The sequence below is a fragment of the Mizuhopecten yessoensis genome, unplaced genomic scaffold, assembly GCF_002113885.1.
Source record: "Mizuhopecten yessoensis strain PY_sf001 unplaced genomic scaffold, ASM211388v2 scaffold2087, whole genome shotgun sequence".
NCBI classification, from domain to species: Eukaryota; Metazoa; Mollusca; class Bivalvia; order Pectinida; family Pectinidae; genus Mizuhopecten; species Mizuhopecten yessoensis.
In genome coordinates this window covers 699,392-713,137 of record NW_018404371.1, presented here as the reverse complement: position 1 = coordinate 713,137, position 13,746 = coordinate 699,392, and the positions used below count along the sequence as shown (strand labels likewise).

General features: G+C 35.9%; 2 protein-coding genes across 3 annotated transcripts in view; one reads left to right on the top strand and one right to left on the bottom strand.

The window, feature by feature from the left end:
* The window catches only part of LOC110445125, a 6,726-nt gene extending 4,687 nt beyond the window's left edge, over positions 1 to 2,039 (top strand). For both annotated transcript variants that reach the window (XM_021489543.1, XM_021489542.1), the window contains exons 3-4: positions 593 to 1,176; positions 1,715 to 2,039. In XM_021489543.1, the coding sequence (XP_021345218.1) occupies positions 593 to 1,176; positions 1,715 to 1,903 (773 nt within the window). In that variant the 3' untranslated portion in view covers positions 1,904 to 2,039. The remainder of the gene's footprint in view (positions 1 to 592; positions 1,177 to 1,714) is intronic.
* Positions 2,040 to 3,472: 1,433 nt separating this feature from the next.
* On the bottom strand, positions 3,473 to 13,170 carry LOC110445126 (protein DDI1 homolog 2-like). The gene is made up of 7 exons (XM_021489544.1): positions 12,828 to 13,170; positions 11,720 to 11,929; positions 10,823 to 11,077; positions 10,242 to 10,370; positions 9,411 to 9,514; positions 6,818 to 7,007; positions 3,473 to 6,224 (listed from the first exon to the last, which is right to left on the bottom strand). Exons 1-7 carry the CDS (start codon positions 13,093 to 13,095, stop codon positions 6,046 to 6,048), a joined length of 1,335 nt encoding a protein of 444 aa, XP_021345219.1. The 5' UTR covers positions 13,096 to 13,170; the 3' UTR covers positions 3,473 to 6,045.
* Positions 13,171 to 13,746: the final 576 nt, after the last annotated feature.

Genomic DNA, 13,746 nt, shown 5'->3' with positions numbered 1-13,746 from the left:
TTTCAGCGTTGTCAAATGCAATCATATGTGAGTAAATTAATTTATAATAGATGTAATAAGTGTTTGTTTTGTTAATCCAACAGTAGGTACCTCAATTAATCACCTGTTGACCATGCTAAAAGGATCCGGTGGTAATTGCTTTAGGCTCCAGTGAGCACGCTTGCCGGACACCTGTGGGCTTGTCGTCCGGTCCCCCTCCCCACTAATTACAGCCCCCCTGTGGCAATACGCCTATCGTGCAAATGATCATGACCAGTGGGGTCATTGCTGGACTTGGGTCAGCCGTGTGTTTTAATCAGTGTCAATTTCTTGCATAAAAAGACCACCTTCAGTACAAATAACAAGGTGATACGGTTCACAGTCTAAGGTGATACGGGTCAATTAAACTGATACGGCAGGGAGGATTTCAAACTGAAGCTGATACGGAGCCGTATCAGCTAAATGGCCTGGGGAGAACCCTGGTAGGATATTCTTTACAGTCTAGTATCTATATAATGTGAACCCATGTTTGTTTGATAATGTTTTACCTCCTATTAACAAGCTATGGTAAAAAAAAACCATTCATCTACACCTGTATAAACTACTATTTTAGGTACAGATAGTCAGAGCCTGAGGGATGGAAGGCGGAAGCAGAATACATCTCAATCGAATGGTCACAAAAGACTCTTAGGGTCATCAATCAAAGTTCAAAGGTCATCAGACTCACCAAAAGGTCACAGGGCCCACACAAGGTCATCAGAACCTCCCAAAGGTAGAAAGTCAGCTTCACCAGCTAAAGATGTAAAGATTTTCACAAGGTCATTGACATCATCCAAAGGTCACAGGAGTCAAGCAAGGTCAGTAACACCATCCAAGGGTCACAGAGGTCGATTGAGGTCAGCAACACCATCAAAATCTCTCAGAGGTCAATTGAGGTCAGCAACTCCATCCAGTCACAGAAATGGAATGCGGTCAGCAACAACATCAATAGCTCGCAGAGGTCGTATGAGGTCCGCGACACCATCTGAAGGTCACAGAATTAGATTGAGGTCAGCTATATCATCGAAAGCCCAAAGTGATCATTTGAGACCAGCAACACTCTCAAAAAGTCTCAGAGGTCGGAAGAGGCTAGCTACACCATCTGAAGAGTCGGAGCGACTGTTGAATATGACACACCCTGAAGAGCATGGTATTCAGGTAATATCATGTACACACTATGATAAATGTTGAAATTTTCTAATCCCAGCTGCATCTTTAGCTTTAGCTTATGGTCATCTTCAATTGGAGGGTATATTATGCATTTATACAAACATAAGTTGAAACATGATTTCCTTGCCACTGTACATCATACAGGTGTCGCTGATTTATTTTTTTATATTTTCCTGGGACTGGTATATGAAGATTGACATTTTAACGAAGAATTTTAGGTCCTGGATTGTGTTGGTACTCTACATTTTTTTTCACACAATATATTATGGAAAGAAAAAGGGACTCCTATGTAGTTCTATACTTGGAAAGTGTTGTTATTTGTTGATGTTTTAATTCTCTGTCTTTAATTCAAAATGTCTTTTAAAGAGTATAGTAGATCTATGAGATATTTCTTATTTTCATCATTTTCATTATAACCAGGGATGTGTAGTAACACAAGAAAAAATCATTGACCACTGAAATAATCTACAATAAATCATTAACATATTTATCAGACAGTTCAATGGATGGATTTCCTTTTTTGTAGGTTAATGATGTCGATCGTTATTTGGTTGAACAGGAAGAGCTACAGGAAATGTCTAAGCTACAGAAAATGGCTTCCACACATGAAAAGCAAAATGGTTACCAGACTCGGGGTCGGAAGAGATCGGGACTATGGAATTTTGTGGATTCGATGATTATCACGCCTGCCAAAAAAATGTTTAAAAGGATTTGAGATACTGGGTTGTTTTATGTCATGTAGTTTACAGATTAATGAAAAACGTCATTATCTGCCGTTTCCGCTCAACAACTCTAGCAAATATTAGCCAAATTCCTTCAAACTTGATAACAATGTTTGTGTTCCTCTGTCTTTCCACCAATCTCGGGCATTCTTTGGTTTTCGTGTGATAATTGCTGTAGATATTATTAAGATGTTTCAACCAAATTCCTTATGCACATCCAACTCATGCTAAGTTTGCCAGCCGATGTGATTTGTGTATTTACGGATCATCATAATCAATGAGGTATAGGTTTGGGTTTTTTTTCTTCAAGTTTCAAGCTATACATTATACCTCAATTTGTAAGACTATTTTTTCTGGAGTTATGGCCCTTGAAATCAGCTAGAATAGTATTTTATAGTTTGGAGATGGGGGGGGGGGGGGGGGAAACTACATGTATGTAATTTCAAACCTAGTGGTCTAGATCAATTTTTTGGTACATTTTGAATGAGTTACTATAGATACCTATAGTACTGATTTGCTCACGTTATAGTTTATACGTGTATGAATGTACATGTATATATTTTTACACAGATATTTTTAGTGCACTGATGGACACTATTTTTTAAACTTTTCAATTTTTACATCAGTTTATGTTAAGTTATGATAATGTTTGTCATATTAGAAACGTTTGAACTATGCAATTATTTTTTCAAATGTATACCCAGATTTCAAAATAAATTATCTGTTCAATGATTTTGTGTTATAATTATCAAAGACTTCAGTATGTTTACTCAGCAAAAAAAGAAAGGTTAACATGCATGTTACCTGGCAGAAAAACACAAAATTGCCGGATTTTTTGCAAATTTCTTTAGGATACATCACAAGAAGATACCAGCTAAAATATCATGATTTGAAGCTAAGCCTATGGGATCTTCAGGAGAAATTGTTTGAAGAATCACACATATTTGACCCCTGTAACCTTAAAAGGAGTTTTTGTTTTGAAAATCCTAGTTGGGATCCCTCCCAGGAGTCATTAGTAAAATATTAGGACACTAGGCCTATTGGTTCTTGAAGTTGTTTGATGTTTTTGACATGCTCGACTGCTTTGAGCATTAAAGTAGGTTGAAGGTACCATTTTTAAAACACATATTGACAAGCTCCATCCCAGGAAAAGAACCAGCCAAATATCATTAGAAGAAGTCATTACATTTTTTTGACATTTGAACCCTGTGACATTGAAAGTAGGTAAAGGTCATTTTTCGGGGCTTTTTTTGGAATCCATCACAGGAAAATATGAGGTATGACGGAAGCTAAAAGACAACAGATGTGCATGCTGAACTATTTGCCCTTATGAGAAAGTGAATTATAAAAAGATAGTTTTGTTATTATAACTGAATATTTGTTCAGCTGGGTAGCAGAGAGAACAGAATAATGAATTCCGAGTGCCTGACCATTTCGCGGGTACGTTTCCAATGTGGTACATTGTACATTACATTTTGAGTGTGTGTAACTGTATGCACTACACAAGTGTGTGAATAGTACTTCATGGTAATAATTAAATCAATAAAAAAACGAACAAAAACTTAATTATTCCTTGTTTATTATCTTCCTGATGGACAATTAACACCATTGCATCATAAAATAATCACTGATATGATCAATTCACTCTGTCAAACCTCTATTGTACTGCCTTCATGTATACATTTGACATTTGATATATTATTTTCATTACCTATATAATTATATTGAGATTGTATTCATGTAAATATGAGATCAGAAATAATTATGAAAAAAACATTCCAAAATTAGAGATGGTTTGTTATGCTTATTTAAATAGCCATGAGGTTTGATGGAACGGTTTAAACTCAATTTTTTAATTACCAACAAGTTCGATAATCGTGACAGTTAACTTATTAATCAGTAATTGACGTAGTAAATTGTATATTAAAACCTTGATATGATGCCATTCGTTCTATTTGCCACCCCGCTAACAGCCACCATATTACTCCTTTTCCCTCTTATTGTTAAAATTCCTTTGAAAAGTTCCCTCAGTTTATTGCCAAACCCTTTATAACACCAACATTTCGCTAGAGAAATGGTGGCAGAATTTTACTACATATTCACACACAATGTTACTCCAGTTTCAAACCCAGGAAAAAATCTAGATGAGCATGGTGTCACATTGACTACATTAAGTATGATGTTCCAAAGCATCACTTTACAAAAATGTAAAGTAAAAGTTGGTACAATAATTTGACCTATATATTAACCAACAAAAATAATTCTCCCATCATGCATATGTTACCCACATGTGGTATAAAAAGAATGATATGCTTAACCATTACCTACACCTCTGTTTATCCAAAGTTTCATAAATAAAAAAATGACTTACATTATTATCATCTTGGTTATAAATATAACCATGAATTTGATTCTGATCAAGCCTTTAAAACAAAATGTGTTTCTCATCTCTGGCTTTCTATTTTCTCATTCAAAATTCTCCGGAAACATATTTCTCCCATTCAAAAAATGTTTTTCCCCTCTCGTGCTACAGTATCTGGTTATATCTCCTCATTCTTTACTATTGTGCTTTTGTTCTATTTCAGTTATAATAAACAATTTTAACATTAATACTTGTTAACCTTCCTTGAGGGGAACATAAATATCTGTTAACCTTAGGTGTGTTGTGTTCCACAAGGGTGAAATGTAAGTAGTTACAGGACTAGATGATAAAGGATCAAGTAAACAACAATTTTTTTTAAACAAAAACTGTAAACCAAGGAACCCTTAGGTATTCATTTAGTACAACATACCATAAATGATTCCTTTTTCAAGACATATGTATCTTATTTTGTACAATTTCAAATTATCTCCCCTAAAATTTGCTACTGTAAGAAAACTGAATATAATTTTGAAATGATAATTAATTATATTCACGTGTATATTGTGTTACACTCTGCATTCCTTCCAAGCTTGTTAACTTGAAATAAAACAATAACTTAAAACATTAACAACAGTAAGGAATACGACAAATTGAAGTTTGGACAATTGACAGTTGTAAGTGGTCTGATGCGAAATTTTAAATTATTTATATGGGACTGTCTGTATTGATGTTGCTCTTAAAACATATCCATAAAGTAAATACAAAATAACAACAACTGCATGTGAATATTTTTTCTCCAAAATTATCTTTTTACTGGAAAACTCATCTTGTTTGAAAAGAAATCTGAAAACTTTCTTCCACTAAATTTTTCTATATTACAAAATAATTTACATGACAAAAGATTGTCTCCTTTCCCCCTGAACCAGTGTTTCATTGTATTAAAGTTTATTGCTGGGTAGGTTTTGTGTTACTCCTTATTAACATGCATTGTACTGTATAGCACTTTACTATCACAGCTTCACAGGGTCAAATTTTCATGGTTTTATTTTGGTCTCTGAGGAAATTCAATAACAGTCCTGACTCCTATTACAGTTAACTAAAATCTACGTACAGTTGTATTTAAATGACAACAAATCAGTAGGTCTTTTTTTTGGAAGTAAATACAATGAACATGAACAGTGAAAATGAATCCTTTGTGAAACAAACGTAAGTATCCTTGTCCCACTGCAGGTATACCGCACTAGGGATCTTTACTAGAAAATATTTAAAATATAGTTATCTCCCCTTAACTATGGCTGTATAGTGTATAACGATGGCAGTACTGACTTCACTGGGTACTACCACTGACCAGGTACATTGTAACTGTTTAATTCATCTTTATTACTTTTTTATGAACATTCTCAAAGGCATGGTTTTTAATGTCAGAAATGATTTGTAAAAGCTATGGTCATGCTGGAAAAAAAATTGTCCATTTATTAATATATGCATATTTGCAATTTTTGGCAGTGGTACAGGGATCCTTAAGGAGTAAACAATATATATCAAGACATAATGAATATCATGCAAACCCACATTGGCACAAAATCTTATCCTTTAGACGTTCAATTCCTCGTTAATTATGCATAGATTGCTTATCAATATTGTATCATTCTCAAAATGTTCCCTTGTCAGGGTACCACAACATCGCCTCTTACATCCTTTCATATTCAACCACATCAGTATGTCAACCATGCACACATCGTCATGACAACCATCTACATTGTGTAATCCTGACTATGGAACTGTGAAAGCCTTTGCAAAAAGGGCCAGAAGAGCTGCCTCCTTGCTGCCATTGGCGATGGAGAGTTCCTCTATAACACGGTCCCTTGGGAAACCATTGCTCATTAGATCTTGTACAACTTGTTCTGGAAATGAGCGCGAGTTAGAAGAGCCAGCAGATCTGGATGAAGAAGCTGAAAGATTGAATATAAACAAGGTTAATAAATGTTCTTTTGGTTTTTATGAACATTACTGCAACTTATAAATTTTACGCATTAAAATATGAATACCTGATTTGATCATCAAACTTCTTTTCTAAAGCTGATACATGTGACAACTCGTTATTCCTTGAACATGGTGTATTTCTTAATTATTACAAAAGACTTTAATTTGTAGGCTGAAAAGTGTGAAAGTTGTATACCTGGTAACAGTTTTAAAATCCTTAATACAACCCATTTAGTTTAAATTCTGTTTCTGCCTGACACCTATGTATATATGTAATATTTTATTGTAAAATGAAATATTTGTTCTAATGTAAAACAACTTCATCAATCAGAGTGTTTCTAATGTGAAAACAAACAACAGGAACAATCAGGGACCCCCATTTACATGTTACTGAAAACAACTGTCTATTCAGCTACATATTTGTTCTTCCCAAATGTTTTAACAAGAGTATTTCATGTTTCCAGATGAATACCAGTTGTTTCAATTATGCAACCAACATTTTATTTTAGGGGGGGGGGGGGGGGGGGGGGNGATTTCCTCTACATATACTAGATGTACATACCGCCAGTCTCGTCCTGAGATCGAGCAAGAGCCTCAGCTAGTTGCTGATCCTCCTGGGATGTTGACTTAGGTGATGGTGGATGGTTGTAGTTAAGACGAGATTGTTCAGGAAGTTGGGACTCTGTTAAAAATGAAGTCTCTGTTCCTGTGGTACCTATCACTAATTTATTCCTCTTCAGATCTATGCAACACTGTAAACAAACATAACCTGTTATTCAAGTGTAAAATGTACTGTGAACAAATGGTTCGGGTCAAACATGTCTATATAGAGTACTAGAAACAAACAACTTGGGCTTTACGTATGCACTGTATGCTATACCTACCACCCAACAAAATGCTATTGTTTTCACCATCCAATCAGACCCCTAAATTTGTATATACCTACGTGAAAAAATAATTCCTGGTTTGAAAAATAATGGTTTATTAATTAGCTCTCAAATTACGAGCATTTTGTAATTAAAAAAATATATAGCTACAATGTTATATTTTCATGTTTTGGAATCAAAAGAATTCTTAAGATAAGGGGTACCATTGCATCAATTATAATCCTGATGAAGAGTTCCACTTGTAGTCTAGAATTATTTTTCACTTGGAGTGTTCTTCTACCTTATAATGTTGAAGCAACCGAAATGAGGTTTTCTGGCTTAAGACATTCAGTACATCCCAGATAGAGGTATACATTTGTTTTTAGCTCACCTGGTCCAAAGGACCATGGTGAGCTTATGCCATGCATAGATTGTATACTGCAGTGTCTGTCGTCCGTCCGTCAACTTTTCCTTTAAAACGCTACTAGTCCTGAACGGCCAAGTAGATTTTGACTGGTCTGGAGCATCCTTAATTTTGTATAAACCATGGATGTGGCCCCTTTGAGGGCAGAGTTGCAGGGCCAAATAATGGAAATGAGGTAAAACCTTTAAAATCTTTCTTCTTCGTAGGGATAAAGGGATTTTATCCTGATTTGGTCTGGAGAATCCTTGGACTAAGGGGACTCAATTTTGTATAAACGGTGGGTGTGGTCCCCCTTTGGGGCAAAGGGGCAAACCGAATAGGGAAAATGGAGGTAAAACCTTTAAAATCCTTCTTCTATCATAGGGTTAAGGGTTGTTATCCTTATTTAGTCTGGAGCATCCTTGGGCCAAGGGGACTCAATTTCATATACAGTGGTTGTGGCCCCCCTTGGGGCAGAGGGGCGAGGCCAAATGGGGGAAATAGAGGTAAAACCTTTTAGATCCTTCTTCTACCATAGGGATGAAGGGATTTCATCCCAATTTGGTCTGAAGCATCCTTGTGCAAAAGAGACTCGATTTTGTATAAACACTGAGTGTGGCCCTTTTTGGCACATGAGGGAAAATAGCGCAAATTCCTCAAAATCCTTTTTCTTCTGTAGGAGTGACAGAATTTTGTCAAAATTCAGTATGAAGCACCCTTTGATGAAGGGAAGCCAACATTGTATAAAAGGTTGGTCTGACCCCCCCTTGGGGCAGAGAGGCAGGTCCAATAAGGGATATAGAGGAATAGCTTTAATATCCTTTTTCTTCTGTTGGGATGAAGGTATTTTGACTAAATTTGAACAGGAGCATCCTATGGGGAAGGGAAATCAATTTTGTATAAACGGTGGGTGTGGCCCCCCTGGGGCCTGAGAAGTAGGGCCCAATAGGGGTAATTTAGCATATTCTTTAAAATTCTTCTTCTTCTGTAGGAATGATAGGATTTTGTCCATATTTGGTCTAAAGTTTCCTTTGGTGAAGGGGACTATATTTTATATAAACTTTGGGTCTGACCCCTTGGGGCAGAGGGGTGGGGCCCAATAGTGGAAACATAGCAAATTCTTCAAAATACTTCTTCTATTGTAGGAATGACAGGATTTTGTCCAAATTTTGGACAAAGCACCCTTGGGTGAAGGGGAACCAATTTGTATAAACTGTGGGTTTAAACCCCCTGGGATGAAGGGGCGGGGCCATATAAGGAAAATAGCTTTAAAATCCTTCTTCTGTATGAATAATAGGATTATGTCCATATTTGGTCTGAAGCATCCTTGGGTACAGGGGAACTAATTTTGTATAAACAATGGGTCTGACCCCCCACCCCCCTGGTGCAGAGTGGCTTAGCCCAATAGTGGAAACATAGCAAATTATTCAAATTCCTCCTGGTCTTGTAGGAATGACAGGATTTTGTCCAATTGCATATAAAAATAACCCCTGCAGACTAACCATGTAGTACATGTATAGCAAAATCTGGCTATTTCAACTTCAATTTTGCTAACATTTCCAGGTGAGCGATACAGGCCCTGTGGGCCTTTTGGTTTTGTAGGCCAAGGGCCAATAAACTAGGCTTTCGTTTTGATGCTGTGCCTTTATTATTTCTGGATATCTAGATTGGTTAAATGAAGGATTGGCAGTTTTGGTTTTAGATAAAAAAAAAAGTGTATTCCAACGTCTGTTACCCTCTTAATTGCAATGCAACATATATGTGACTTATATATGGATTATTTCTTCAGAAAAGGACTAAACAAATATTTTCAATAATGACAAAATGTCTTTTACCTTCATAGTCATAATAACCTTTACCTTTACTTTAAGGGTAGATATACTTACTTGATGGCGTTTTAACATATCTAGACCAAGCAACATATCCATGGGCTGATTCTCCAGTATTGAGAAAGATGATTGAAGGAAGTCCTTTTCTATTTGTATTTGACCTGTAAAAGATTGAACAATATTGGTACAATTAATGATTTCTGTCAAGTAGTAAGGAGTAATTTGATCAAGTAAATCAGCCTATATGACTTTTTAACAGTAAATGGCAAATTATTTTCAATCTCAGAATTTTTCAGATTTCAGTCAGAAACCTCACATACAACCTTTAAATACTATGATTTTGTATTGTTGATATGCAGTCTAGTTGTATCACCTATACAGCTACCATTTTTCCTGAACCAATGTAACTTGATTGTGAATTATATAACTGCAGTGATGGGACATGATGTTTGTTAGTGACTTATCTCCCTTTAATTTTCATATTATATTTTTCAAACATTTAATTGTCATTAATTTTACCAATCACATGGGTATATGCCACAGGTATTATTACAGTATCTCAGGTAATGACAAACATGCAGCTCAAAGATAAATTGATGTTATCACATATAGCTGAGCAAACAAGATTGTTTGACCATCTGGTAGACTGGATTAATACAAAATACATACATTTCATCAAAGTTTTCACAATTCTATTTTCAGTAGATTCTTTAGGTCATATTGTGTTATTTTGAGCTTACAAAAGTCATAAATGGCGGTTACCAGTATATAGATGAAATAGCCCAATATATGTAATCATACAAACATGGTAAAATACAGTGGAGCTTTGTTTATACAAGTACACAACACTATTCATGGCAGAACGGTGACATGGACAATGATACAAACCTAAGTGAACTCTGCCGATGATTTTCTGAGTACCCACACCCTTCGCTATACCAGCCCAGCGTGGATCGACAAGCCTCATGATGTTACATCTCTCTGCACAGGTCTGACTCATAATGGTCATCTGGGCACCTATATAATGTATCATAATTTTCCATTCACAAGAGCCATTTACTGCATCTGAATATATCATCATTTATATATGTATTTTCATCACAAGTGACTTGTTTAAATGCATTCCTACATTGCTTGCTAGCATAGAATACATTTTGCCCTGCATATCACAATGCCTTTAAAAAAATAAATGTAAACTTGAGGTTATATTTGATTGACTTTAAAAATAAAGGGTACAATCCAATTTGAGGGTAAAATTAGAAAAAAATCATTTGTTGGTTTCGGGAACACTGGAAGTTAATAAAATCTTGACCTTAAATAAAAGAACATGCATGAAACCACAGACAGGGGTACAGTATAAGACCAATAGAGGTAAAAGCAGTTAAATTCGCTATAATACCTGTTCAAATAGTAATTGTTTCATTTGATAGATATATGGCTGAGTTATATAGATAGTAAGATATACCTACCTGAATCAACGAATGCCTTGACAGCGTGGCCATTAACTCGACAGTCTATATATAACATTAGCACCTGCCCAAAGCTCTCTGGAGCAAACTCTATTGCATTCTCCATATTTGATTCAACATTTTTCATCCTAATTTCTTCTGCAATCACTTCCTGTGCTTTCGGATCAAATGGGTCTGCATTCATTAGTTTGATCTTCTCACGCTCCTTCTCTTTACGTTCTTTTCTTTGAGCTAAATATATTTTGTTGAACTTTTCTGAAAAAAATAATAATCGAAATTTGATGGCATGCAGCCAGTTGATATACATTTACATACTTGAATATAAATCACCTTATTCATTTGAGAGGTAACACAGCATGTGGTTGGTCAATCAAAATAAGTTTTGACTGCAGTATAATATAACAAATATATACTGTAACTTTTCTAAATTTTCTCATTTGCACATGTACATTCTGGCCTGGATAACTTCAATGACCAAGGCACATCATGAAAGGATGTCATGAACAATATAATTCTGCATCATTTTCATGTTCAAAGAAATGCACAATTCAGTTCAATTTATTTCACTTGCATGTGGGTTTTTTACAATGATATGAATAAGTATGGGTAATCCTTCTTACTTTCTATAAATATAGACCACATAGATAGATTTACATTGTTGACATATATCATCCCGAGTGTCATGATTAAAATATAAACCACATAGATAGATTTACATTGTTGAAATATCATGATTGTAGTATCAGCTTTACTAGTAAAACTCAAATTATAACAGTATTACTACAATAGAGTGCAGTAAATCTCAAGATTCAATAGCTCCTATAACTATTGAATATACATTATAATCAATCACTTCTGCTTTTCACCAGTATGATACTATCCCATATATATACAGACCTGGGTCATCACTTAAAAGGGCCTCGGCCAGGGGTGGGTTCCGCTCCTTTAGTAGGGACAGTTCATGGGGATTTGCTAGGAGCAGTTTTCGCACTGCAGCAGGGTCATCTTCTGGAAATGATCCCTGTTGTGGTTGCTGTTGATATCCAGATGATGTGGCTCCCATCAAACCAGGAATCTGGATTTGACCGAAGTCAATATTTGGAACACCTGAAAAATATTTATAACAGTTAGAAAACCTATCAATAGCTACAAACATTGTATAAACTTATATATTAGATATATGTGTAATCATAACAGGAGAGACCCAGGACATCTAAACTGTACGAGACAGACACTCTAACCAATTATAATTAAGCTACCCTGGCCATCAGCAGTCACACAACCACCAATACAACAACCCCATTGAGGTATTAACTTAAGTGCTAGATCAGGATTTGGTTGGTTCAAGTAGGGTCTATGTTATCAGTGTCGGTCTTCAGTACACACACCAAGACATGTCCTAAATGTAACAGTACTGGACTGGGTCAATCGTCAGCAACTAGATAGCTCAATTGGAAGAGCTTCTGTCTAGAGTTCGGAAGGGCCGCGGTTCAAGCCCTGGTCAGGCAATGCATTTTTTTCTCCTGTTACAGTGGTGTCTGTGACCAACCCTTGTTTCAAGCATTTGGCATATGCTTGGCAAGGGGATACCCCACTCTGTGTTGTAATTAGTTGAATCTTCGTCCCACGAAGACTTATAAAAAAGAGGGAGGAATGTTGCGAAACTGGACTGGATCCATCGTCGGTAACCAGATAACTTAATTGGTAGAGCGTCTGTCTACAGTAGATTTCTGAGGTAAGGTTCCCTTCTGGCCTTGCATTTTTCCTCTCCTGTTACACAAATAACAAAAAAGAACTGTTTTCCTTATGTGCCTAATGATCATACAACAGGATTAACGGCATCCATACTGGTGTTCAAGTGAAAAGGCCTTAGATATTAAAAAAGAAATCATCCTGTTAAATTAAGTTTTCCTTTCTATTTATTCAGTGTCCGATTCATGCGGTGGGGGAGGGGGGCATTGCACTCTATGAACTGTTTTGTTATAAGTAAGATTCTCCCATTGACCTGATGGGGAAGAATCCGTGAACGGCTGTTGTTGTCCTTGCTGTCCCCGTATCTGTTGAAGCAATAACATATCTCCATTCTTTATCCCATATTCTTTCATTGTCCGCTTGCCGTCGTGAAGAGGCCGACCATTCCACATGACGACAATTTCCCTCGCCAATATCCCTACTTCATATTCACACATCGCTTTGAAATTCTCTAATTCGAGTTCATCAGAAACTTCAAGCGTGAAAATCTGGTCATTTAACGTAGTCACTGACACCAACATGGTGAATACGACACTTTTGCCTCTCCTGAAAAAAACACGAAACTAAATCCAAATAGAAACACTTGTAACTTCCGGTTTTTGTATTGTTGCACATGCGTTAAATAAAGATTCTGGATTACGGGCTAGGACTAAAACCCGGATTTTTCTCCGTGTCTGATTTATAAGGCTTTTGGGCTAAATCTACTACGTTTTTGTTCATATCGGAAAGTCTTCGACAGATGAATGCTTAATGAATAAAAGTTATAATAGTCTTTATTTTAGAAAACACACCATAAAAGCAAGCATTTGTCTTCCCTGTTTTTCAAATAGTTAGTTAGACCTAACATAACATATTTATATTTCCCCCCAGTCGGAACAGGGAAAGGGCCTGTTTCCAGTAATGTTAATTCTCCATAGGAGCCTGCCCCCGTATAATTTCTTATCTCCGAAGAATAATTTTACACCTTTCCGACACCCAGATTTCATAATTTCAGTGAAAATGTATTTTTATAAAGTTGTCAATTTCAGCATCAAAGACATAAGTTCGTAAATAAAAGAAGGTTATCTCGAAATTGTAATTCGCAACATAGTATAAATTTCTTTTGATAAATATTTCCAAAACATCGTGTTTATTCATAAAACATAAAAAAAAAAATTCTCGGATGAAAATGC